At 33.8% G+C, this 24402-nt stretch overlaps 2 protein-coding genes across 2 annotated transcripts; both read right to left on the bottom strand.

Annotated features, from left to right (window-relative positions):
* On the bottom strand, positions 1545-3481 carry LOC109727828. The gene is made up of 2 exons (XM_020258022.1): positions 3217-3481; positions 1545-1861 (listed from the first exon to the last, which is right to left on the bottom strand). Exons 1-2 carry the CDS (start codon positions 3441-3443, stop codon positions 1771-1773), a joined length of 318 nt encoding a protein of 105 aa, XP_020113611.1. The 5' UTR covers positions 3444-3481; the 3' UTR covers positions 1545-1770.
* Positions 5101-15149, bottom strand: LOC109728150 (protease Do-like 2, chloroplastic). The gene is made up of 21 exons (XM_020258497.1): positions 14860-15149; positions 14565-14735; positions 14415-14468; positions 13957-14030; positions 13465-13528; positions 13155-13199; positions 11560-11667; positions 10862-10939; positions 10595-10661; positions 10372-10430; positions 10135-10234; positions 8755-8834; positions 8486-8542; positions 7961-8064; positions 7529-7616; positions 6704-6789; positions 6585-6609; positions 6408-6479; positions 5980-6030; positions 5833-5893; positions 5101-5741 (listed from the first exon to the last, which is right to left on the bottom strand). The coding sequence occupies exons 1-21, from the start codon at positions 15016-15018 to the stop codon at positions 5497-5499; spliced, it is 1848 nt and encodes a 615-aa protein (XP_020114086.1). The 5' UTR covers positions 15019-15149; the 3' UTR covers positions 5101-5496.

Consider the following 24402-nt stretch of genomic DNA (forward strand, 5'->3'; position numbering starts at 1 on the left):
TATATATATATATAGTGCGGCTAGGATGCTTATGGAAGCACCGAGGGCTTCGTGCTTCCACTTTGTTTTCGATATTCGGACTTTCGAATCGACGATCGGCTTCGTTAGACTTGATCTAGAGTATTTGAAGTATTTAGAAAATAAATTTTGCGATTTTTCGATATCATTTGCCTAGTGATCGAAGTGGCTCAAAATCAACGGTTGAAAATAAAAATCTTACAAAATATGATGATATGATATTAAAATTTTAGATCAAAATTATTGATCTTGTTTTATATGGTATAAAGAATTTTCTATCAAAATTTTATATAATTTGGATATTTCTACACCGTTAAACTTGCAACCGGCTCACCACAGCCGTTAAAATTATTGATTTTGAGCCCCTTCGATCACTAGCCAAATGATATCGAAAAATCGCAAAATTTATTTTCTAGGTACTTCAAATACTCTAGATCAACTCTAACGGAGCCGATCGTCGATTCGAAAGTCCGAGTATCAAAAACGACTTGAAAGCACGGAGGCCTCCGTGCTTTCATAAGCATACCAGCGCAACTCTCTCTCTCTCTCTCTCTCTCTCTCTCTCTCTATATATATATATATATATATTCTTCGACTGCTCTGGAGTACAACTGATGAAATATTTATTCCTCCGCACTCTTCAGTTTAGTTTTTACAACAACTTCACTATTCTAACACAAAAAAAAAAAAGAAGAGAAACCAATAACAGCATTCGGCAGGTGAGACAACCAAGCTTCCCATTTATGACAGCTTTTCTACTCCGAAAAGCACCAAACTGGCAGTCGAAAAATGAGAAACCGAGCTAGGGATGTCAATGAGTACGGATGCCTGAAATTTTATCCGAATTCGAATGGAGCGGATTTATACAATGCTAAACGAATATAATTTTAAATATGGATATCAAAAATAAAAATTCGACATATATGGATTTGGATATAAATTTTGACTGTATCCGATCTAAATCCGAACAAGACTCGAACCCGAATTTATTTTACATTACATATAATATGTATATAAATATTGAATGTTATATTTGAATTAGTATTTTAAAAATTTAGATTTAATATAATATATTGTGAAATATTAAAAAAAAATAATTATTTCGGGTTTGGATTCGGGTTTCAGATTTTTGGTCGGGTTCGGATTTTGAATCTTTGGATATGAATTTTTAAAATCTGTCAGGTTCGGATTTCGGGTTTGGAGTCCGGTTCGGATTCGGATTTTTAAAAATCCGCCCCCGTTGACATCTCTAAACAGAGCTTCTACTATAATCGAGAAATGAAAAAGGGTTAGGCTGTAAGAGTGGAATCTTCAATACGAAGCTTCCGCTTGTGCTACAGTGAAAAGCAATTTCTTACAAAAGAAAAATGGAGCAACTAAACAACAGTTAACTCCATGTGCCCAGTTCAAGATCAAACCGAAAACCTAACAGAGAATTTGCCGATTAACAAAAACGGCTTATTTTGGTTTCGCACGCGCCAAATCGGCTTGAAATAAGCTATAATTAAAACACCATAGCAGGGTCAACATCAAAGTTGCAAAGCATCGGCGGTGCAGCGTAATGGTTTGTTTAACCCAAAATATTATCCAGTAATAAAGATGATAATAATAATTTCCTACAGGCAAATCTACATGAGATAAAACATTTCCAAAACCTAATAATACAAACACACTCACTGTTTGGTTGGGAAAAAGAAAAAGGCTACATTATTGGAGCTGAAAAGTGAGAAGAAACAAGGAGGGATGTTGCAATCACTTATTGCGTTTGACGGCACGCCTCCCCTGGCCCTTCTTTGGCGGACCCTTACCGCGACGCTTCAGCATTTCCAATTTAGCCAAACGCCTGCGAAAGGAAAGAAATGGCTTGTTCTAAATGATAACACACAAAGCAAGATGCATAAGCACATTAAAAATGCAGATAAATCATTTTCAGTACAAGCACCATAGATTTGTGTTTCCTTAAATCGCATTATTCATCTGCTCGTGAGTAGCTTCGATATTATCTAATGCATGAATTGGACCGTGGCCTCACCAGTTTGTTTTCAGGCATTAGCAGCATAAAAGAATCAATATACAGTGTGATCGCTTAACTTTCCGACAAACAATAAGAAATTGTATTGATCTTCGTTCATAGAGTGCACAAGAGAAGTTTCTACACTTGCGTACAAACCTACCATTTGCCGTCAACAAAATCAACAAAAGATCTCATCAAATATAATGAAAATATTCAACCTGAGTATAGAATCTTATCTTCTTTACACAGGCATATGAACAAACACTTGGTGAGAATAAGTAAATGATGCTACAATCTATGAATTTTATCTCCTTCACACAGGCATATGAACAAACAGGTCGTGAGCACAAGTAAATGATGCTACAACAACTGATGAATCTAATGCCGTTTACACAGGCATATGAACAAACAGATGGGGAGCATGAGTAAATCAAGCCACACAGGCATATAAACAAACAGTTGGTTGAGTACAAGCAAATGATGCTACATTACAATTGACGAACCTAATGACCTTCACACAGGCATATGAACAAACAGTTGGTGAGCACAAGCAAATGACGCTACATTACAATTGACGAACCTAATGACCTTCACACAGGCATATGAACAAACAGTTGGTGAGCACAAGCAAATGACGCTACATTACAATTGACGAACCTAATGACCTTCACACAGGCATATGAACAAACAGTTGGTGAGCACAAGCTAATGATGCTACATTACAATTGACGAACCTAATGACCTTCACACAGGCATATGAACAAACAGTTGGTGAGCATGAGCAAATGATGTCATTACTGATGAATCTTATGTCCTTTACACATGCATAGCGAATATTTGGTGAGCAGAAGCTAATGATGCTACATTACAATTGACGAACCTAATGACCTTCACACAGGCATATGAACGCAGAGTTGGTGTTCTTGAGCTAGTGGTACTACTTTGCGATTTTCGATCCTATGTGCTTCTCGCAGGACATATGCGCCGACAGTTAGGTTAGCACGAGCTCAATATGCTACATTACAATTGACGAACCTAATGACCTTCACACAGGCATATGAACAAACAGTTGGCGAGCATGAGCAAAACATCATAACTGATGAATCTTTATCTCCTTTACAGTTGTTAGCGAATATTTCTGAGAGAAGAGGGGAAAGAAGGGGTGGTTGAGTTGTTGTTCTTACTCTTTCTCCTCGCGGGCGAGGACGCGGGGATCGTCGTTCTTGATGTCGTAGGGGTACCACTGCGCGACCTTCCATCCGATGAGCTTCTTGCGCAGGATCTTGTGCGCCGACCGCTTCCCCGACGGGTTCAGCACGTGCCCGAATATCGCCGCCCGCGCCTCCGCCGCCCCCCGCACCGCCGCCGCGCTCAACACCCTCCGCAGCGATCCCACCATCGTCGTCGCCATCCCCTCTCCCTCCTCTCTCTCTCTCTCTCNTCTCTCTCTCTCTCTCTCTCTCTCTCTATATATATATATATATATATATATATATATATATATATATATATATATTCCTATTTTAGTTTTTCCTTTATTGCTACACTTTTGGTCCTCTAACTAATAACTATATGAGAATTTGTCACAATTAATGATGATGATGAATAAAATTTCATATAATCTCTTATATTAGTGATACTTTAATAATATTCAGACGAAGAGATTAGATCGTAAAATTTAAATTATAATAAATTAAAAATTTGAAGACGGAGATGGATAGTTTAAATCTTCCTTTATTAAATATCATATCAAGGGACAGCGTGTTTAGTTTTTTTAATAATCGGACCGTAAAAAATTAATAAATTTAGGTAAATAATCCCTTGTCATTTTCCACAGTAACACTCCTTGAAATAGGATAAAAGTTACTTCATGCACTCTTTCATTCTTAGTTTTAATTTTGTTGGAAGATATTTAAATTATAAATCAAATTGTTTGTTTGAAAAGCATGATAACTATAATTGGAAAATTTTGAGACAAAATGTTTCAGTGAAAGTTCTGCCACAGATGAAGCTCCAGATATTTTAAGCTGAAAACACTGCTCGAGTTTATCAATTTATAAAATGACCTTTCAAAAATTTCAAATTGGCAAAATAACTCTATCAAAATTTTATTTGAAAAACTAACTATTTCGCCACGTTGGATTTTTGCTATAAAGACGGTCAATGATTCACTGCCTTTACATATATATAATAAAGACGGCGAATCATTCACCGCTTTCATAATAAATATATGAAAACAGTAAATGATTCACCGTCTAATCTGTGTTTAACTTTAGAACTTAGACGGTAAATGATTCACTGCCTTTACATATATATTATGAAGGCGGTGAATCATTCATCGCCTTCATTATATATATTTGAAGGCGGTGAATGATTTACTGCATTTATAGTAAAAATCTGACGTCGCGCCTACGTAGCGAAAGGAGGATTATTTTTTCAAATAAAATTTTGACAAAATTATTTCTCCAATTTTAAAATTTTAGAGGGTTATTTTATAAAAAAACCCTTTATCAACACTAAAAAAAAAGCTAAACGAATTTTTTTTATAAATAATCCTATCGATTTTTATAATTGTAAAAATAGTTTTTTTTAAAAAATAATTATAAAAATAAACTCTAAATACGGTCAAATGCGGTGAATAATTTACCGCATTCATAACTTCTCATTAGGAGTAGAAAAAGAATAAAAGCGGTAAATCATTCACCGCTTTTACTATCGTAGAAATATAGAAATAAGTCAGAAAAAGAAAGAAAGCGGTGAATGGTTCACCGTTTTTAAAAACGGTGAATCATTCACCGCTTTTATAGGATTATATTTACAAATAAAAATTTAACAAATCTATTTTTAGAATTTACAAATAAAATTTTAGGAGAAGACTATTGCACTAAAAAACCTACATATAAACTCTTCTTTTCCCAAAAAAAAAAAAAAAATGAAATAGCAACTTCATTTTCATTAACTAGAAGACCTTTTAAGAAGAGAAGAGAAGAGAATTTACTACTACCAATCAAAATTATGAAGCACAAACAAACCTGTGGAAACACAATGAAATTAGCTGCCAAAGTCGCTTTAAACACACATGAATCGAAAGTTCCTCACGATTTATTGCATGTTTCTAAAATTTACATAAGTTACCCGTCATCGAGACAACAAGTTGACAAAATCGGATTAAATTCCCACCTCAATAAACGATGGAAAAAGAATAATGTAAAGAACGCCAATTTTTGGCAATTTAAGATACAACATCTTCGTGTTTGCGCGGAGGATATCTTTGCGTGCTTGTGCGGTCAAAATTTTACCTGCGGGGAATGGAGAAATTCTACAAACCATGCACAAGTCTTGAAAAGTCGCGCAATGGATTAAAAAGCCGTTTTCGTTGATTTTTCAATCAGCTCCATCACTCTTTCTGTTCTGAAGCAGAATTTGTGGCTTTCATCAATGACTTGCTGGTCGGATTACTGAGTTCAAGCCCACAGAAGACCATCAAATCCGATTTCGAAATTTGAAACGGGGCTTTCGCCGATTTCCTCAGTCAACAAACAGTTATCATCGTTTAAATCCACATACTGCTCTAACAAATCGGATGATCTCTCGGATGGAATTCCGTAATCCTTCAGAATACATGATGAAGCAGCGGCAGCCGCCTCTCGTTCCAAAACAGCGAGAAAATTGTCTTCGAATTCAAATATCAAATACTTGTCTTTGCAAGCTGCAGATCAGTATTAAGTTAGGATAACAAATGTGATGATTTGGCAACCACAAAGGAAAGGAAGTGGTAAATAGCACTAAGGTCTACGTACTGTCGACGAGATGAGCAAGATGGCGAATGTTTTTTATTACAGTCCCATTGAATTTAATAACCTAGAAACCATTGGTAATTCATCAAATTTATTAATACTTCAATAACATCAAGGCAAATTAAATAAGAAGAGCAGGAAGAGGTTTACCTGCTGATTGCCCATATCCTCATATCCAATGTTTACTTCATTTGCTAAAACCTAGGATAAAAAGGGAGAAAAATTAAGGAGAACTATAGAGAAAGTAGCAGAACAAAAGAAAAACAGGTGATTTGGAGCATCTGATTCTGAGACGCTGCGATTAGTGCACAACATAAATCACAATGTCAACAAATCCAAAGGTTTACGATGATATATTAATATCAATAAAAATATAGATATTGTATGAAACTCTTCCAATGTAAGGGCAAATGTCTGAAAGGATTTCAAATAACCGAGTTGTCTTTTGGGAAGAACACTTTTCTTGTTTAATTTTAATGTAGTAATTATTCAGCTATTCCCCAGGATTCAGTAATTTTTCCTCTGGCAATGTACAAAATTGAATAGTAAAGGACTTGACTAAGAAGAACACGACTAACCTGTGACAGAATTATGAGTTCTTCTCCTTCGAACCTTGCTAATGAATATCGTGCCTTGGCTAGTAACTTCAGCTGTAAATAGAAGACAGCTTTATAAACTCAGAAACCTAAAAATTCTTGGCATGGAAATGGTGGAAGCATGAAAAGAATCAAGGAGCTTCGGATTATTAAACTTACCCCTATTGAATCTTCACATTCCTCGCTGTAATATGAAGCAAAAAAGTCAAGGTGGAGAGATTAGACTTTCTCAAGAGTATTGAAGCTAAGAACAAATGAACCGATCAAGATCTACTTACTCTATCAAGGGTTCCGACAATGGAGTGAAAACAAGGCCAGCGATTATCAGATATGAAGGTTGCCCCCCTTCAATGTGATATGGCACCTTAATTAGGGAAAGAAACAGGAAAATTTGATCCATTATTATTTTGGGAGTTCGATAGAGGAAAATTTACTATGGTAAGAAGCATAGTTAGTTAATTCGGATTCGGCAAAAATTCGGTACGGGTATAATTCGGATAAAATTCGTCTTCTAATTTTTAAATTCGTTGAAAAAAAAGGGGCTAAAAAACGGATTCATCAATTATTCGGATACGTGATTTATATGGATATTATACGTTTACCAATTAAAAATTCGGGATAAAAAATTCGGCTACTAAATTAAATTTTTTTTCTCTCAAGATTTATGCTGTTAGCATAAATATTCATATCTTTTAAAAATATAAGAATAAATAGCTACGAAATTAAGCTAATTAAGTAAAAATTCGAAAAGATTTTTTTTTTTTTTTGGTCTTAGGCGAGGTGTTTGGAAAGGTTTTTTTTCTTTTTTTTTTTGTATTTTACTGTTTTGGGCCAGCCGGCCTGCGAGCGAATGCGGGATCGTGCGGGAGCGCGTGCGGGAGCGCGTGCGGGCAGGCGTGGGCGGTGCGGGCGCGATCCGTTTTTTTTGGCCGAATAATTCGGCTCGCCGTATAATACGCGAACACGTATTTTTAGTCAAAAAATCCCCTTTTTTCTGAATTTTTCCCAAAAATTCGAAAACGGCCGTTTAATTCGGATTTTCAAAAATTCGCGAATAATTCGCGAATTAACTAACTATGGTAAGAAGTGAGACTGGTTTTTACCAGATGAACCCGTGGCTGCAAAACAGTTTGAACTTTCATATAGGATCCTGCTCGAATGATGCCAAGCTCCGCAACATCACCTGAAAATCTGGTGATCCGAAAAATTAGCATGCTTAAAGAGATCTTGCAACTTTATGCTTAAGGAACCGATAAAACGTGTTATTAATTACAAGCTCTCGTAGAAAACATATCAAATTAAGGAGACTCAATCTGACAAAGCATATGAGGATTAATAAGGAATGCTATGAATTAATTGTCCAAGAAAATTCTTCTAATACAGTTTTTTAGTGGCAATTGAGGAAGATAAAAAGATTTAACTTGTATTCATAAATTAATAAGAACATGTGAAAATAGTTGAGACATTGATAATTTCTTGTACTTGTAATGTTCAAGACAACAGAAAAAGAAAGAGAAGTTCACAGAGCTCTTTACTTTTGACTAATGAGGTAGCGGAAAGCAATACGCTCTGTAGAGCGGAATGGGACAGTTCCTTCACTCCCCACATGAACACCATCAAAGCTCACAATCACATCTCCCTGGAAAGAAATGAAACATCCAAAAGTTACTTGAATAGTAAATTGGTGCTTCATATCCAGTATTCAATTCATTTGAAAAAATAATGTAGAATGTTGGGTGGCAATTCCTTTAAAAGAAATATCCAATCACAAGACTCAAGCCTGCACATATGGCATTTAATAATAACCAGCTCTGAAAAAGAAGATTTCTCTAATCCCTTGAAACCCCTACCCTATCAAAAGTTCTATGCTCAAGTTCAACAATATTTCTGAACCACAAAGAATATAAAAAGTAATAGCATGCTACTAAGCCAAAAGGAAACCCAAGCTTAGGCTGTTGTCAAGCTATGACAAGAATCTTCAACAAAGATACTTACAGAATTCAGTATAAGTACTGGATACATATTCAACAACAATTTCAGATCCATATGTCACAGTTTACCTTCTTTAAAACATTGTTAGCTGGAGAAGTAGGTTCAACTCTACGAACAAGCACGCCCTTCAAAAGCAAGTAGGAATGAAATTAGAACAGAAAAAAAAAAAAAAAAAAAAAAAAAAAAAAAAAAAAAAAAAAAAACACAATGAGAGCAGAACACATACCTTTAAAAGCAAATAATATTAAAGCAGAATGATGGCAACTCTTATCGATCAGTCATTCAGATAAGATACTAATATAAAGGACAAAATCAAAATGATAAGCAGAACACATACCTCATTGGATGGCACTTTCAAGCATGCACGCAATGCTGGATTCTCTAACTTTTGAAGTAAGACCCCAAGGGAAGGAAATCCTGATGTTTTCAAAATGTTATAATATGTATTTCAATTAAATGGAAATTAGCCCATAAAAAAAATTTGCTTTTACAGTGTATGAATGCATACTTTCAGCTGCCAACTGTTTAGGTTTAACTCTTAAGCATTTAAATATGTAGGAATAAGCTCATATATATATACATATATATGTATATATATACATATATATATGAGTCCGGTTGCTATACTATCAGATGCTACCGTGCTACCAAATTATTTTCAATGATACGGTTTCCAAATAGACGATCAGCTTCGTTAGACTTGATCTACACTATTAAAAGTATTTGAAAACTAAATTTCATAATTTTTCGACATTATTTACCTATCAAACAAGTAGTCTAAAAATGAATGGCTGAAAATAAAAACCTCATAAAAATGATGATAAAAGACTTGAATTTAAGATTAGATGTGCCGATCTTACTCTAAATAGTGTAAAGAATTTTTTAAAAAATTTTATCAGATTTGGATTGTTTTACACCGTTAAATTCACAAACGTATCACATCAACCATTAAAATTGTCAATTTTGAGACCTTTTGATCACTAGCCAAATAATGTCGAAAAATTATGAAATTTAGTTTTCAAATATTTTCTATAGTGTGGATTAAGTCTAATGAAGCCGATCGTTGATTTGGTAGCCGCATTATTGAAAACAACTTAGTAGCACGGAGGCCTCTATGCTACCTATAGTATAACAACTTAGCTCTATATATATATATATATATATATATATATATATATATAGAGAGAGAGAGAGAGAGAGAGAGAGAGAGAGTAGGGTTACTGTGCTATTAGGAGTACAGTAGCCCTTGTGCTCCTAAGTTCCTAACCATCCATCAATTTTGATGGGTGGTCAAGATGAGAGAGAGAAGAGAAATTGAAGAGAAATTCAAAAAGAAGAGAAATTGAGCAACCCAATTTCTCTTCTCTCCGACTCTCCCTCTCATCCTAACCACCGATCAAAATTGATGAATGGTTAGAAACTTAGGAGCACAAGAGGTGTTGTACTCCTAATAGCACAGTAGCCCTACTCTATATATATAATAACCCAGAAATATATACTTCAAAAGAATAGTTAACAGCTTAGATCTTAAAACAAACTAAAATCCCCGTCTTGCATTTCTCTACAGTAAATCCTGGGACAAATTGTCTACTGAAATGTTATGACTTAGACATAGTAGCTTGAAGCAAAGGAAAGTACTTCAAGATAAGATATGCCTAGAAAGTCGAGAGGACAATGCGAATTAGGCAAATAAACAAAATATGATCAGTTTACTAACCAGTGTACTTCCCATTCCTATCATAGTCATTCAGAAAATGAGACACCACGGTAGTGGGAATCACATATCCAATATTTTCAGCTTCTTCAGACCTGAAAACCTAAATGAGGTATTTGGTAAGAAAATCATAAAAAAATATTATCAAAAGATAACACAATCAAACTAGCAACAGTTGGCATATTGAGGAACATAAAGAATTTTACAACTATAATAGTTAGTAGAATATAATCGAACTACCTGAAATGCTACTCCAATGCATTCCCCTTGGTCATTAAAAGCAGGCCCACCACTATTCCCTGCAAAACAAGAAGCATACTGTAGCTTCCATAGTAGTACTAGAGTAGAATTAAGAGAAAGCTGAGTGGAAGTGAGCTAATACGCTCAACAAATCTGACAAGAAATTGCAGGGCAAAAGTAATTAGTTATTATTGGTACAGGTGTACATTTGAAGTCCACAAACCTGGATTTATAGCTGCATCAATTTGAATACCAAGCAGATCTGATGCTCCATGAGCATATGAAGTAACCTGACCTAGTCAGGAGGTGATAACGGTAGAGTCAGGTAGTGTAGCAAATTAATCAAGTCCACATAGAGAACAATAATATTACCAATGTAATTGTTGCGATTAAAGTTCTGTGATATACTGATCCTGATCATGGAGATGAAATCAACAAATAGATTGGCAAAGGGAGGGCTAGGACTGATAGAATTTGAATAATATCAAACCTCAATCCGTGAAACAACGCCCTTTGTCACGGATATAGTATCTCCACCTAATGGATATCCTACAACCGTCACTGCATCCTGAAAATCATAAGTAACAACATTAAGCATAGTTGAAAAGACATCAAAACAAATTAACAGCTAATATGACATGCCTTATGGTGCTCAAAAGAATGCATTCGTACTGATGATGCAACTTCACATGAAAATAAACCATAAAGAAAGCACTCCAAACCAAGGATTGCCATGCCACTGGCATAGGGTGCGCCAGTGTGCCATTGGTGGTGTCAGGTGTGGCACACCGGCACACACCCATGCCAATGGCCTGCCGACAACGCGTGCCAGTGGCACACAGCAGCACACAGTTGGCAGTGTGTGCTAATGTTGGCACACAGCTGTGTGCTGCATACTGGTACTGACCTAGCACGGTACGGGATGGCCAGGACAGGGCAGCATGGCCAGCACAGGTAATACTCGGTCCAAAAAATCTTGTAAAAATCAGTTTTCTAACAATATATAACTAAGTGGACATTCTCCTGCATATTTGGTAACACACACAGTTCTGCTAATTATGCCATGTAGGATCATATCCGTGTTTAATTTGTAGACATGAACAAGAATGTCACACAATATCAGGTGTTTGATATGTTTATGTTTTGAACAAAATTATCCACTGGATGCATCGAACTAAAAAAATTAACCTGAAGGCATGGCAACCGGCCAATGCGTAGTGGCTCAGCACCTCTCCAGAACTCTTCATTTTCCACCGAGAGTAATGCAATATCACATTCTATACCTCTTGCTAAAACCTGCAAATTAGGTCAGTGGCAAAATTCAACATCCAAGTTCCAGAGGATTAATTATACCATTCATAATCATTAAACTAATAGGGCAATAAGCAGTCATAAAATGGATACATAGGAACCAAACAGAGACAGTAAGATGTTCTCTAAGCAAAGAAATCTTTGAAGCAGTTTTAATAATAGCCAAAAAACCTCTATCTGGATAGAACAAGGCATTAACACCAAAACTGAGACTAAGATGCAAGTACTAGGCATCTAGCATGTCTAATCGGTATCATAAAAATAAAATTAATGAAGCGAAAAGTAGAATACTTATGTGGATCAGCAGCTGGAAGTTAATTATTTTGTCCAAGGACACCAAGAAAGGCACAATAGTGAAAAAGCAATAATGCAAAAAAAACTTACAAAGCATTTGACCAACAGTCAAGTAAAATATCAACTTAATTATGGTCGGTAAGTTTTATCCAAGATCTGTCATAATGAAAAAATAAAATAAAAATAAGATAGATGAAAATAATTATAGAGTCTGGGAGTTGGATAGAGAGCCAAAAACCTAAAATGAAGCAAATTATAAGTGGTTTCCCTCCCTCACATCTCCGATGTCTATCTAAATTAGATTTCAGTAAAAGAGAGATGATCTAACATAAAAACCTCAATGGCAAAAGACCCTTTTCACCTCCCTCTATTACTAATTGGTGACTCTGACTCAATTACTCATCTTTGTAAGGGATAATAACTCATTTGACATGTTAAGTTGTCCCCTAGAACCAGAAACTACTTGGAGGCTTGAAGTTAATAGATTTCTAAACAAAAGAGACTCTCTGAACCCTTTGACAATTGAGGACTTCAGTTCAGCATCCTACAGTGGCGACGGGAGAGTCAGAGAGATAGGTTGCTATAAGTTAGTAAGACACAGAAAACTGTTCCAAGTGGCCAAACTTCAGTTACTATGTCTCTCGACCTTGAAAGATGCACCATGCTTCTAACTTCGCCAAAAAAATGTGTCATTAAGCTTTGTAACCTAAACACCAAGATATAATAATGAACTAATACATTCCACATATTAAAGAATCTATTGAGCTATGAATCGCCATGAAAAAGTCCCTGATCTTTCACTTTTGCCAACAAACAAAACAATGTGAGAACATGGAAAGAAACATGAATAAAGCACCACTAACAGAAGTTGTCTAAACTGAATATAAAAATTCCATGCCATACAGGAAGCCAAAGAGTCGGGGGAGGCAACTCCAAAGAAATATCAAAAGACAATAAATTATTAAATTTGCAAGCAACCAACATTTAGGAAACAATGAAAGCTTATTAGGTACAAACATGGAGCATATTATTTACAAATGATTTATACAAAGATAATTTAACACCGCATACTCTAAATAAATATCAACTTACATACTAAATTGACAAGCATTAATCTGGTATGAAACTTGCTTTAAATTTTAAAAATAGCACAAGTTTTAGCAGCCTCAATTAAGTACCTTAGCCACATACTTGGTATCGTCACCTCTTCTCTTCACTTTGACCTGCCCAGAAGAATAGCTTTAACTTCCCATAATGTATTTCAAGGAAGTAAGATATTAACATATTTAAACAACTATACGAGGACTACGAAAAGAGTGGGGAACTTCTAAATCTCACGTGTAAATCGAGAATTACTTGTAATTAAGATCCTTTCCTCCAAAGATGTTTCAAATATGAGGATTTGGGACAAAGGCCATCAACAATACGAAAGCACATATATGCGACAATAAACATAATTGTGCAACTACACCATTTCCTGATTTATACCTGGGTGTCATGTTCGACACAATGTGCATTTGTTAAGAGCTTCCCATCACCAATCATGAAAGCGCTGCAAGTCAGGTAAGCATCAGCAATTTTTCCCTCAATCTAGATAGCTATACATATTAAAATAAGACGAAAATGTACAAGTATATGCGAGATCATAGACTTGCAAACAGCCAACCAACAGCACAAACATGGTAGGCATAGCACTCCGTACCATCAGCACAAATTCGGCACCATGCAACAGCATAGGCCCAACCCAACACTTCCCAGTACCATGCCAGGAAGCCCTGAGACAACAATAGATGCTGTTCTGTGCTCACCTACATGGTAGGCACAGCACTCCTTGGTTGCAACAAGTATTGTGACAGATTTGTCTACTAAACATAGTAGATCAAGAAATAGAGAAGGATTACATATTGAACAGAGAGTGAAGGACCATTATATCACCAAAAAAAAGCCACCAGGCTACAGCAAACGCAGTCGAAAATATACCTGCCTGTACTTGTATATTGCCTTTGTTTCTGCCAAGGAAGCGAGTAATCAGGTGCAGTATGTGTGCAGTAAACCTGAGAAGAGAGATAAAAGGGAGGAAAAAACACAAAACACTAATTATTAGGCAAGTTTAAATCTCCTAAAAAATGCTTGCATGCACCAAATTGATTCTACAACTACATATATGATATTATGATGATATAAAATAATACAGAAACGAAGAATAGCAAAAGAAGAAGACCAACATTACTCAGCTTTTAGTCCCCTTAAAATGGTTAAAATCATTTTAACATCAATCAATTTGTAGAAAGCTTCACAGTGCAGTGCCATCTTAACAATGCATAAATCCAATCTTAACTATCCTAAGAGCAACCTACTTATTGAAGTATAGTGCTTTTTTCCCAAATTGAATCAATTGATTGTTCAAACTAAATGCTACAGTACAATAAAATTCATACCTTCACAACAGCATTAAGAAATGTTGCATCTTGAAAACCCCCTGTGTCATTGACCTGATAAAGGAAACAGTTACCAATTACTCACTCATCTAACATTCAACAATAGCAATATAGTGAAGTAAACACAAATTTAGCTAAAAAAGGCCATGCCTGATTCTCCTTAAGATCATACACCAATCCCCTGTCTTTCCTCTGCGCTCCTGCGGACTTGAACGCCGCCGACTGCGCTCGCCCCGCCTCTCCCCTTGCGCCATCCGGCGGAAAATACACCTTCTCATCATTCCCCCTCCCCGGAACCCTCTTTTGCGATACTGCTTCAACCTGAACCCATTCAAATTCATCCAAAGCATCAAAAAATTTGTAATTTAGCACTTAAACACACGAATGAGACAAACTGATGGAATGCGTGGTGAAAGGGGGGTGAGGATTCAGGTTCTGGGGTTACCTCGTCGGTGTTCTCGCGGGGAGAAGGCGATTTGCGAAGGGCGGGTCTCCCCGGGCGCGGAGGCTTCGCGGAGCAGGTGAGGGTCGGCGATCGACGAGAGTGGTGGTGGTGGGAGAAGGAGAGGGAGGGGGAGGAGACGAGCGCGGCCATGGCCGCCATTGTTAGGGTAAGGAGAGAGAGAGAGAGAGAGAGAGGGAGTGGGAGGGTTTAGGACGAAGAAGCAAAAGAGAGAGGGAGAGTGTGCGTGAGATGTTTTGCGTGCAAATCTCTTTCTCTCTCCTTATCCTCTTCGCTTTGTTGTTAAAAAATGTTGGTGAGGGAGATTTAGCCCGATGGTCACGTGTATTGCACGTGACAAGCGAAAAAAAAAAAAGTTTATTTTGATAAATTTGTTAAAATAAAAATACTAGATTTAAGCTTCTGCAAAAATAAAATATTTTTCTTATTTTTACATATTCAGACCAAAATTTAAAAATATAAATAAAAATTATGTAGAGCGGCTATCTGGTCGCACAGTCGTTCTTATATTTGAAAAAGCCTTGAATTCACAACGCAAGTGGCAAAGAGCTTAGCAGTTGATATCTGAGGTCCCAAGTTCGAATTCTAATTGATTCACATTTTCAGTTAAATTTATTTGTAAAACAAATAAACGAAATGAATAGCACGCCATCTCTAAAAAAAAGCTTATAATTTTTGTATAAGCAACTACAGGTGCTCCTTTCTACAATTTTTGTCCTATGGAAATTGGGCGTTCAATCTCCAATTATAACTTGTAGTAATTAGTTGGTAAAAATGTATAAAACTTATTGTAATTCTCTATTACTCTTTTAAATCCTCCTACCAAACCTTCAAAACTTGTAGTTTTATTATCTAACTTTTTATTTTACTTAATTTGACTCAACTAGTGTCTTTTAACTTTGACATTTGAATCGCCGTTTATCTTTATCGATTTAGTTAATATATTTTTTGCAATTTATCAAATACTTTATAAGTTTTAACTAAAAGTAATTTTTCAAATCAAAGTCACTTAAGTATAAATCACTCTCCAAAAGCTAAGTCAAAACTAGCCTATAATGCATCAGTACGTCTATTTACCATAAATTTTTTGACTTGTTCCGTCTCAGATCTCAACAACGAAGTCTTATTAAGTTATAATTATTTTTGTATATAAAAGTTAGAGCATTGAATCATAAGTAGGAGATATATGAAATAGTAATGTGCTAATAATGTACGAGCAAATGGATGAATTAGGTTTATGAACTAAATTGAAATATTATCGAAAGTTTAGAATCTTGAACGTCAAAATCAAAACTTTGAGGACCAGAGTGAAAATTGATTTAAAGTTCAGGGACTAGCAGCGAAATTAACCCTTAATTTATCACTTCATGTTGGGTTTGTGTGTCCCAGTTAAAAAAAAAATTCTATAAATAGTCCTAAATATATATTTGCATGATTCACTTTATCCTCGCCATGCGAGCGCTACGCGAGCGTCGATGACAGTGGAGGTTAAATTGAACACGATAAACTATTCATCGTGTTTGGACACGGTGAATGATCATTCACCATAGCCTTTCTAAATTTTAAACCCCTAAATATTACGTAATATCGTCGTAGAAAAAAGAATGGAATACGGTGAATTATTCATCGTGTTTGGACACGGTGAATGATTCACCGTATTCAACTTAAGCTAAACTGCCGCTAATGTGGTGCTTGCGTGGCGCTTGAGTGACAGAGATAGGACCAATTTTGTAAATATAAATTTTATGGGACTATTTATAGAAAAAAAAATTTGATGGGGCTAAATGTAAAAAAAGCCCGAGTCAGGGTTGGTTCGGCAGGTGAACTTAGGTGAGGTTAGATACTTAGATTTAGTGTTGTTTCTAATCCAAACCAAATCAAGATGCCATCAACTTTATTTGAGATTGCAGAAAAGATATGCTCAGAAGTAGTAAAAAGAAAAACGAAAAAAAAAAATTTATGTAGATAGTATCACCACATCAGCATATAAAAAATGTATTTTTTTACACAATAATCTTCATTTATGAAGCCAATGTTTTATAAATCATTCCACCAACCATGGACTTACTAGTGCAGAGACCCGCGCGATGCAGCGGATAGATAATAAAAATAAAATTTAAAAATTTTAATAAATTTTATATTTACGATTTATTGATATATAAAAAGCTATAACATATTAAGTACAGTTAATTTGTATAACTAAATTTACATAGTAAGCAGAGGCCCCCGCGCGGACCGACTCAGCGAGCACTTATATAGGTCGCGGCTCGGCTTCGCGGGACGATGCTTCTTGAAGGAGACAATATTCTTCAGAGGCTCTTCTTCTTCTTCTTCTTCTTTGTTAACACAATGAGAGAAAGAGGGAGATGAGTGCGGAGTAGGAGATTAGACGATGATATTTTTTTATGGTGTATGTAAAAGAGTTACAAAAGAGAGGGAGTAGGAGATTAATTAATGGAGGAGGGGAGTGGTGCATATAAAAGAGTTACAAAAGAGAGGGAGTGGGAGATTAATGGAGGAGGAAAGTGGTTAAAGTTATAAAATAGAATCTTAATATGGTGCATGTAATTAAATATTGCATGTAATTAGAGTAGTGGTGAGGTGAGTTAGGCGTTAAGAAAAGAAGAAGATGGTTTGATTTAAAGTTAGATTTAAAGTTACATATAATTAAATGTTGTAACTTACATATAATTAGAGGAGTGGGGAGGTGAAGAATTGAGAGTTGAAAAGAGGAGAAGATGGTTTGATTTAAAATTGGCTATGAGAAGTAAGAATAACATGCCACGTGGCAAAAAGAATTGTGGCTTCATATAGGTTTATAGATTTATAGTTATTTCAACCTTATAAAAAAATTGGAAAAATAAAATAATAATAAAAAGTTTTATGGGAAAGGCAAGACCAGGACAAAAGACATATTATTGCATGCACTTACTCATTTATCTATGAACCGTTACACTGTCGTATCAGTTTTAGCAACATATCAATATTCGGTTAACTAAATTAACTTATAAAATTTGATTATAATAGTATAAAAAATTTGAGTCAGAAAATTATAATAAATTAAAATTTGAGAACCAAATATCGCAAGCCTCATAATTTGCAGGCCAAAATATAATTTAGTCTAAATAGTACATCTCAAAAGTATACATGTATAAAACTTACCTCAACTATCATCATTTGTCCGACTATTTAATCTTTAAAAATTTTAATTTTACCACCTGGACTTTTAATTTATTTGATTTAAGCTAATCAATGACTTTCTAATTTCAAAATTTAAATGTGTAGTTCATCTTTACGGATTAATTTAGTATATTTTTTATACAATTTATATAATTATAAACTTATTAAAGTAAAAAACTAGCTTAAATTTTATATCCTAAGAGCTATGAAATCACATAAATTAAATAAACTGGAACATTGGGTGTTAAAATAAAATTTTAAAAAATTATATAAATAGATTAAAATGGATTATAATTCAGATAAGTTTTATGCATTTATACCCGAAAAAAAAAAAAAAGTTGGTGTATAAAATGGTGTATATGAATGCACGAGGTGTAGGGAATACTCTCTCCATGCGGTGGCAAAGGTTCAATGGCTATTGGCCTGTCCTAGAATACGAAAAATTCTACACTATCACGCTTGTATCACACCATCAATAACAAGTCAATCATATTTCTTATTTTTAAATAAAAGTATAATAATTTTTTTTTAATAATGATGGGACATATATCTCTAAAAAAGATATTTTATTAGCTTGTGACGTCACGTCACAAATATATCCGGTGCGTTCTAGAATTTTTCCTAGAATACGCAGGTATATTGCTGACCTCGGGTTTTCAATCAATAAAATTATTTTATTGGATTGATACATTCCATCATAATTAATGAAAAATATTTTTTATACTTTTTTTTTCAAATAGAGAGATACGATTAACTTGTTCTAATGATGTAGTGCAAATGTGATTAGTTGACTTTCTCGCTAGGTTGTACGGGACACGGGGCACGACAGACTCGGAAACCGGATCGGAATTTCACAAATAGGACAAGACCCATATTGACACTACTATTAAAATATAAATTTTATATTTAATATATTTTTCATTAGTATAGAATATGTTATATTTTTGTTTACAACTAATATTTTTCATCTTATTTATATAATAGAAAAGTAATAAATAAATAAATTATATGATATATATTATTTCTATTTATATATATTAGTATTACTATTATATATATATTTTTGTATGGTTATTTGGATCGTATTTTACATGAGCGTCCGAATAAGGTCACAACGGAAGTTTTTTGGCGTCCGTTCAGTAACGCAAGGTTCGAAGTGTCCATTATATATCCACTAATTTATGTTATTTATTGATTTAAATTATATGCAGTTATTAAAAACTAAAATATTATATCTTACAATATATGGAGTTGAAAAAGTAATATAAAATAACTATGATTTACCGGTTGATGTGCATATATTAATTATCTTTTTATGATAAATTATATATTTTTATATTTGTATATATTTTTATAAGTTTTATTAATTAAATAAATTATTATAAAATAATTATGTGCAAAGTAATTATCATTTTATTTTAAATTTATATGAAAGATTTGAGATATCATCAAATAATTAGAAACCAATATAAAAAAAATGTAACAATTATATAATATTAATTATATATTATATATGCATATTTCTAATTTGTCTGAATTTAATTCTAATTTTTTTATACAGCGATATTTTATGTAATTTAATTGTATTATTAGGTTTTATTCGCGATTATACGTCGTTAGTTGACTTTCTCGCTAGGTTGTACGGGACACGGGGCACGACAGACTCGGAAACCGGATCGGAATTTCACAAATAGGACAAGACCCATATTGACACTACTATTAAAATATAAATTTTATATTTAATATATTTTTCATTAGTATAGAATATGTTATATTTTTGTTTACAACTAATATTTTTCATCTTATTTATATAATAGAAAAGTAATAAATAAATAAATTATATGATATATATTATTTCTATTTATATATATTAGTATTACTATTATATATATATTTTTGTATGGTTATTTGGATCGTATTTTACATGAGCGTCCGAATAAGGTCACAACGGAAGTTTTTTGGCGTCCGTTCAGTAACGCAAGGTTCGAAGTGTCCATTATATATCCACTAATTTATGTTATTTATTGATTTAAATTATATGCAGTTATTAAAAACTAAAATATTATATCTTACAATATATGGAGTTGAAAAAGTAATATAAAATAACTATGATTTACCGGTTGATGTGCATATATTAATTATCTTTTTATGATAAATTATATATTTTTATATTTGTATATATTTTTATAAGTTTTATTAATTAAATAAATTATTATAAAATAATTATGTGCAAAGTAATTATCATTTTATTTTAAATTTATATGAAAGATTTGAGATATCATCAAATAATTAGAAACCAATATAAAAAAAATGTAACAATTATATAATATTAATTATATATTATATATGCATATTTCTAATTTGTCTGAATTTAATTCTAATTTTTTTATACAGCGATATTTTATGTAATTTAATTGTATTATTAGGTTAGATTTTATTACGCGATTTATTACGCGTATTATTAGAATTTAGAGATTTAAAATTTTAAATTTTGAAAAGTTAAAATTTGGAAATAAATATTATAATTTAAAATATAAAATATTAAATTTAAAATTTAAAACTTTAAAATTTAAAAATATCAAAATTTTAAATTTTGTATTATATATATATATATATATATATATGTGTGTGTGTGTGTGTGTAGAAGGAGAGAGAAGAGAAGGGTTGGGGGGACACGTGTCACTCTAAGGTCCCCCCAAACCCTCCTTTAATGTAGTTAAATTAAATAGAAATAGATATACATATTTTATAGTTGTATGTGCTATGAATTAGTATTAAATGGACGTACAAGGAGTGTCTACATTGGACACGTGTTCGACATGGACACGCGCGTGTCCGACATAGACATGCAAGGCTTATAGAAGTGTCTATGATACACAGCTTTCTCGTTTTGGTGATGCGGGGTCTTCTCGCATCGTCACACTCACATCCGCCGAGTTTTTGGCTTTGGGGGCCTTTGGATTCACAAATTTTTAGATTCAACGTAACTCGAGTGTAAGAGTATTTTATTTTCTGAAATATAATTATTTTTTTATTATTTATTTTGATATAATTTGTTCAGTTTGGAAGTTGAATCCAATTAATTCTTCTATTTTTTGTTTAACTTGATTCAGGTGAAATTAATTTTTTAATTTTTGTTGTTTGTTTTTTATGTAAGTAAGTGGATCCCGTTACCTCGTAAATATAGTGGTAAATTTATCTTTATAAAATTCAACCTATTAAATTATTAAAATTTTCATTATTGTTTGAAAGTAATGTTAACCCGTTGTAAAAAAAAAAAAAACTCTGACCCATTCTAAAAAAAATAAAGTTTAAATTTTAATATTTAACATTTATTTTAGAGAAAGTTGAATATAGTGGAACTTGAGTTAGATATTTTTTAAGGAAAAAGTTAAGAATAGGTAATATGGAGATATAACGTAATATGAGTTACATTATTTTTTGACTTACAACAAAACAAACAATGAAAATAATAAAAGTTAAATTCCACTCTCCACTTACATCAACAAAAATTAAAAAAAAAACAAAATTAACGACACTGTGGTAGCAATGTTAGCCATTCAAAATTCTGGGCGGATTTTTAAAAATTTGAATTCGAGCTCTGCTACCAAACCTAAAATTCGGATATAAATTTTATAGATTTTAAAAATTTATATCTAAGTTCGAATCCGACTAAAAATTTGAAACACAAGTCTGTACACAAAATCTGAACTGAAAATAATTATATCTCATAATCATATTTTAAAATATATTACATCAAATTTAAAATTTTGAAAAACAAATTTAAATATAATATTAAATATTATATATATATATATATTTTTTATAATATAAAATTAATTCATATTCGGATCGGATTTATGTTTGGATCGTATATATATAAAATTTATATCTGAATATAAATCGGTCGGATTTATATTTTTTATACCTATATCGAAAATTATATCTGTTTAGCCTGAGTAAATAAATCCTATTTCGAATTCATAATCAAATCAAATTTTCAACATCCGTATCCATCAACATCCCTACCCTGTCGGGCTCACATACATTATTAAGACTGCCCATTAAAGAATTAATTGTATACAGGTTCCTGCAAACATAGTGAATTATAAATATATTCTTGTAAAGTTCAACTTTTATAAATTATTTATGCAAAAATCCTAATATTTTCAGATATGTCCCTGCCGTTAGAATCCGCTAGAAAATTTTAGTTAACATTATGTTAAATACTTTACCGTAATTAATTTTTGACATTTTTGCCCTTTTTATATTATACTGTTATAATTTTTGGAAAGTCATATTTGTGATCGCAAAATTAAAAATATAAGCATTTTTCTAACGGTAACAAATCAGAAGGACATATATAAAAATTTAGGGCTTTTGTAGGAATGATTTATAAAAGTTGAACTTTATAGTAATATATTTGCAATTTACTATATTTGTGGGGGTCTGTATGCAATTAATCCAAGAACAAGTTAATCCGGGTTCTGTACTATCACAGAAGAAAACCACTGAGGGAAGGCAGATACTTTAGGCCTTTCTCTAGTTGGTGGAAAGGTATCCTTAGTTGCAGCACCATCTTTAAATGGGGTGCGACCTTTGAACTAGGAAACGGTAAAGCCATCGACTTCTGGCAGGACAGGTGGTGTGGGGAGAAAACTTTGAACCTTCTGTTCCCAGAAGCTCATCTCACAACTGAGGGGAAAAACTACAGAGTTAGCGACTATTTCACGAGGGGTAGTTGGAATTGGACCAAGATCCTGGAAGCCGAAGTGGGCCTTTTGCAAGGGCTAATACCGAACCTCTCGAAGCTTGTGGAAAGGGTCTCCAACTTCTCTGTCGAACATAGACCTAATAAGATCCTTTTGCGGTGGAGTTCAGACGGACAGTTTTCGGTCAAATCGACTTATTTGGCTTTGACGGACGGCGGGGTGAGAGACGCACGTGCTGCCACCATCTGGAGTCTCAAAATCTCCCTTAAAGTAAAAGTCTTTATCTGGTTGGTCCTTAAGAAAAGAATCCTGACACGCGATAGTCTTGTTAAGAGAGGGTGGATTGATGACCCCACCTGCGTGCTTTGCGGGTCGGACAAGGAATCAGTGGACCACCTGTTTACCCGCTGCGTATTCTGCAAATTCATCTTGGTGTTAAAGGATGACAAGATCCAGGCCCAAGACCTGGGGGATGAGGTGAATCTTGTTTGGGATAGGTGGACTGGCAAAAAAGACCCTCTAAATAAGCGTACCAGACTTGCTGAACTAGCGGGATGCTGGTGGGTGATCTGGAAGGTCAGAAACGATATAATATTTCGAAATATTCCCCCTAACCCCGGGATAGTGGTCTACAAATTCAAACTGCTTGTGAAGGAGTGGAAGCTTCTCCTCCAGTCATAATTGTTTTTTTTTTTTTTTTTTTCTGGGGGCTGGGTTGCCCCACATTTGTAGCTTAGTTCATATGATCAATGAATAAAGCAGGTAGCATGCTACCTCTTTCTCAAAAAAAAAAAAAAAAGCTACCACACACATTGACTATACTAGAACTTATTCTCTAGAACAGGTTCACCAGGCTGTTGGTGAACCACCCTATTTCAATTTCCCTCCATAATTTGTACTTTTCATAGTACTCCCTTATAACAATTGCACTAGGATAATTATATAAAATCTAATTAAAATTTATAATAAAATAATGTTTTATAAAAATATTTGTTATTGTAAATTAGTATAATGAAAAAAATGTCATTGAATGTAAATTGTGAAATTAACTATAATATAAAAGGCTTTCTTTCTTACACCAAAAAAAAAAAAAGTTTTACATTAAAAATTAATTTAACAAACCACCGGCTAGACCAATTGTGAACACTTTGAATGCAGGTCGAATGGTTTGAATATTCGGTGATGTGTCAATTAATAAGACATTCGATCTTCCTTTTTTATATAAAAAATAATAATAATTTTTGCGTTGCGGAATTAAAAAAAACTGTAGTCTCTAAAAAAAAAATCTTATACAAAGGGATTACTAGGATGGAATTTAAAAATAAAAAACTATAATATTTCTTGCAATTTGTGTGATAAACATTTTTATAAAAATAAATATTTTTTTTCTTACAATATGTAGAGAGAGATCCAGAAGGACGGTCCACGGATGACGCGGTGGATCAGGTCCACGCAGTGACTTCTGCGAAACGGGTCAACTTTTTCTTTCGCCCACCAACCCAGCACCCGAGTAATCGCCGATTAAATCGGCGCTCCCCACCTCACCACACCAACCCCCACTCCCCCTCCTACTCCACCCTCCTCCCTCCTCTCTCACCATAAAACCCTCCCCCCTCCCCACCTCTCCCCTCTC

This window comes from Ananas comosus, linkage group 23, assembly GCF_001540865.1.
Source record: "Ananas comosus cultivar F153 linkage group 23, ASM154086v1, whole genome shotgun sequence".
Lineage (NCBI taxonomy): Eukaryota > Viridiplantae > Streptophyta > Magnoliopsida > Poales > Bromeliaceae > Ananas > Ananas comosus.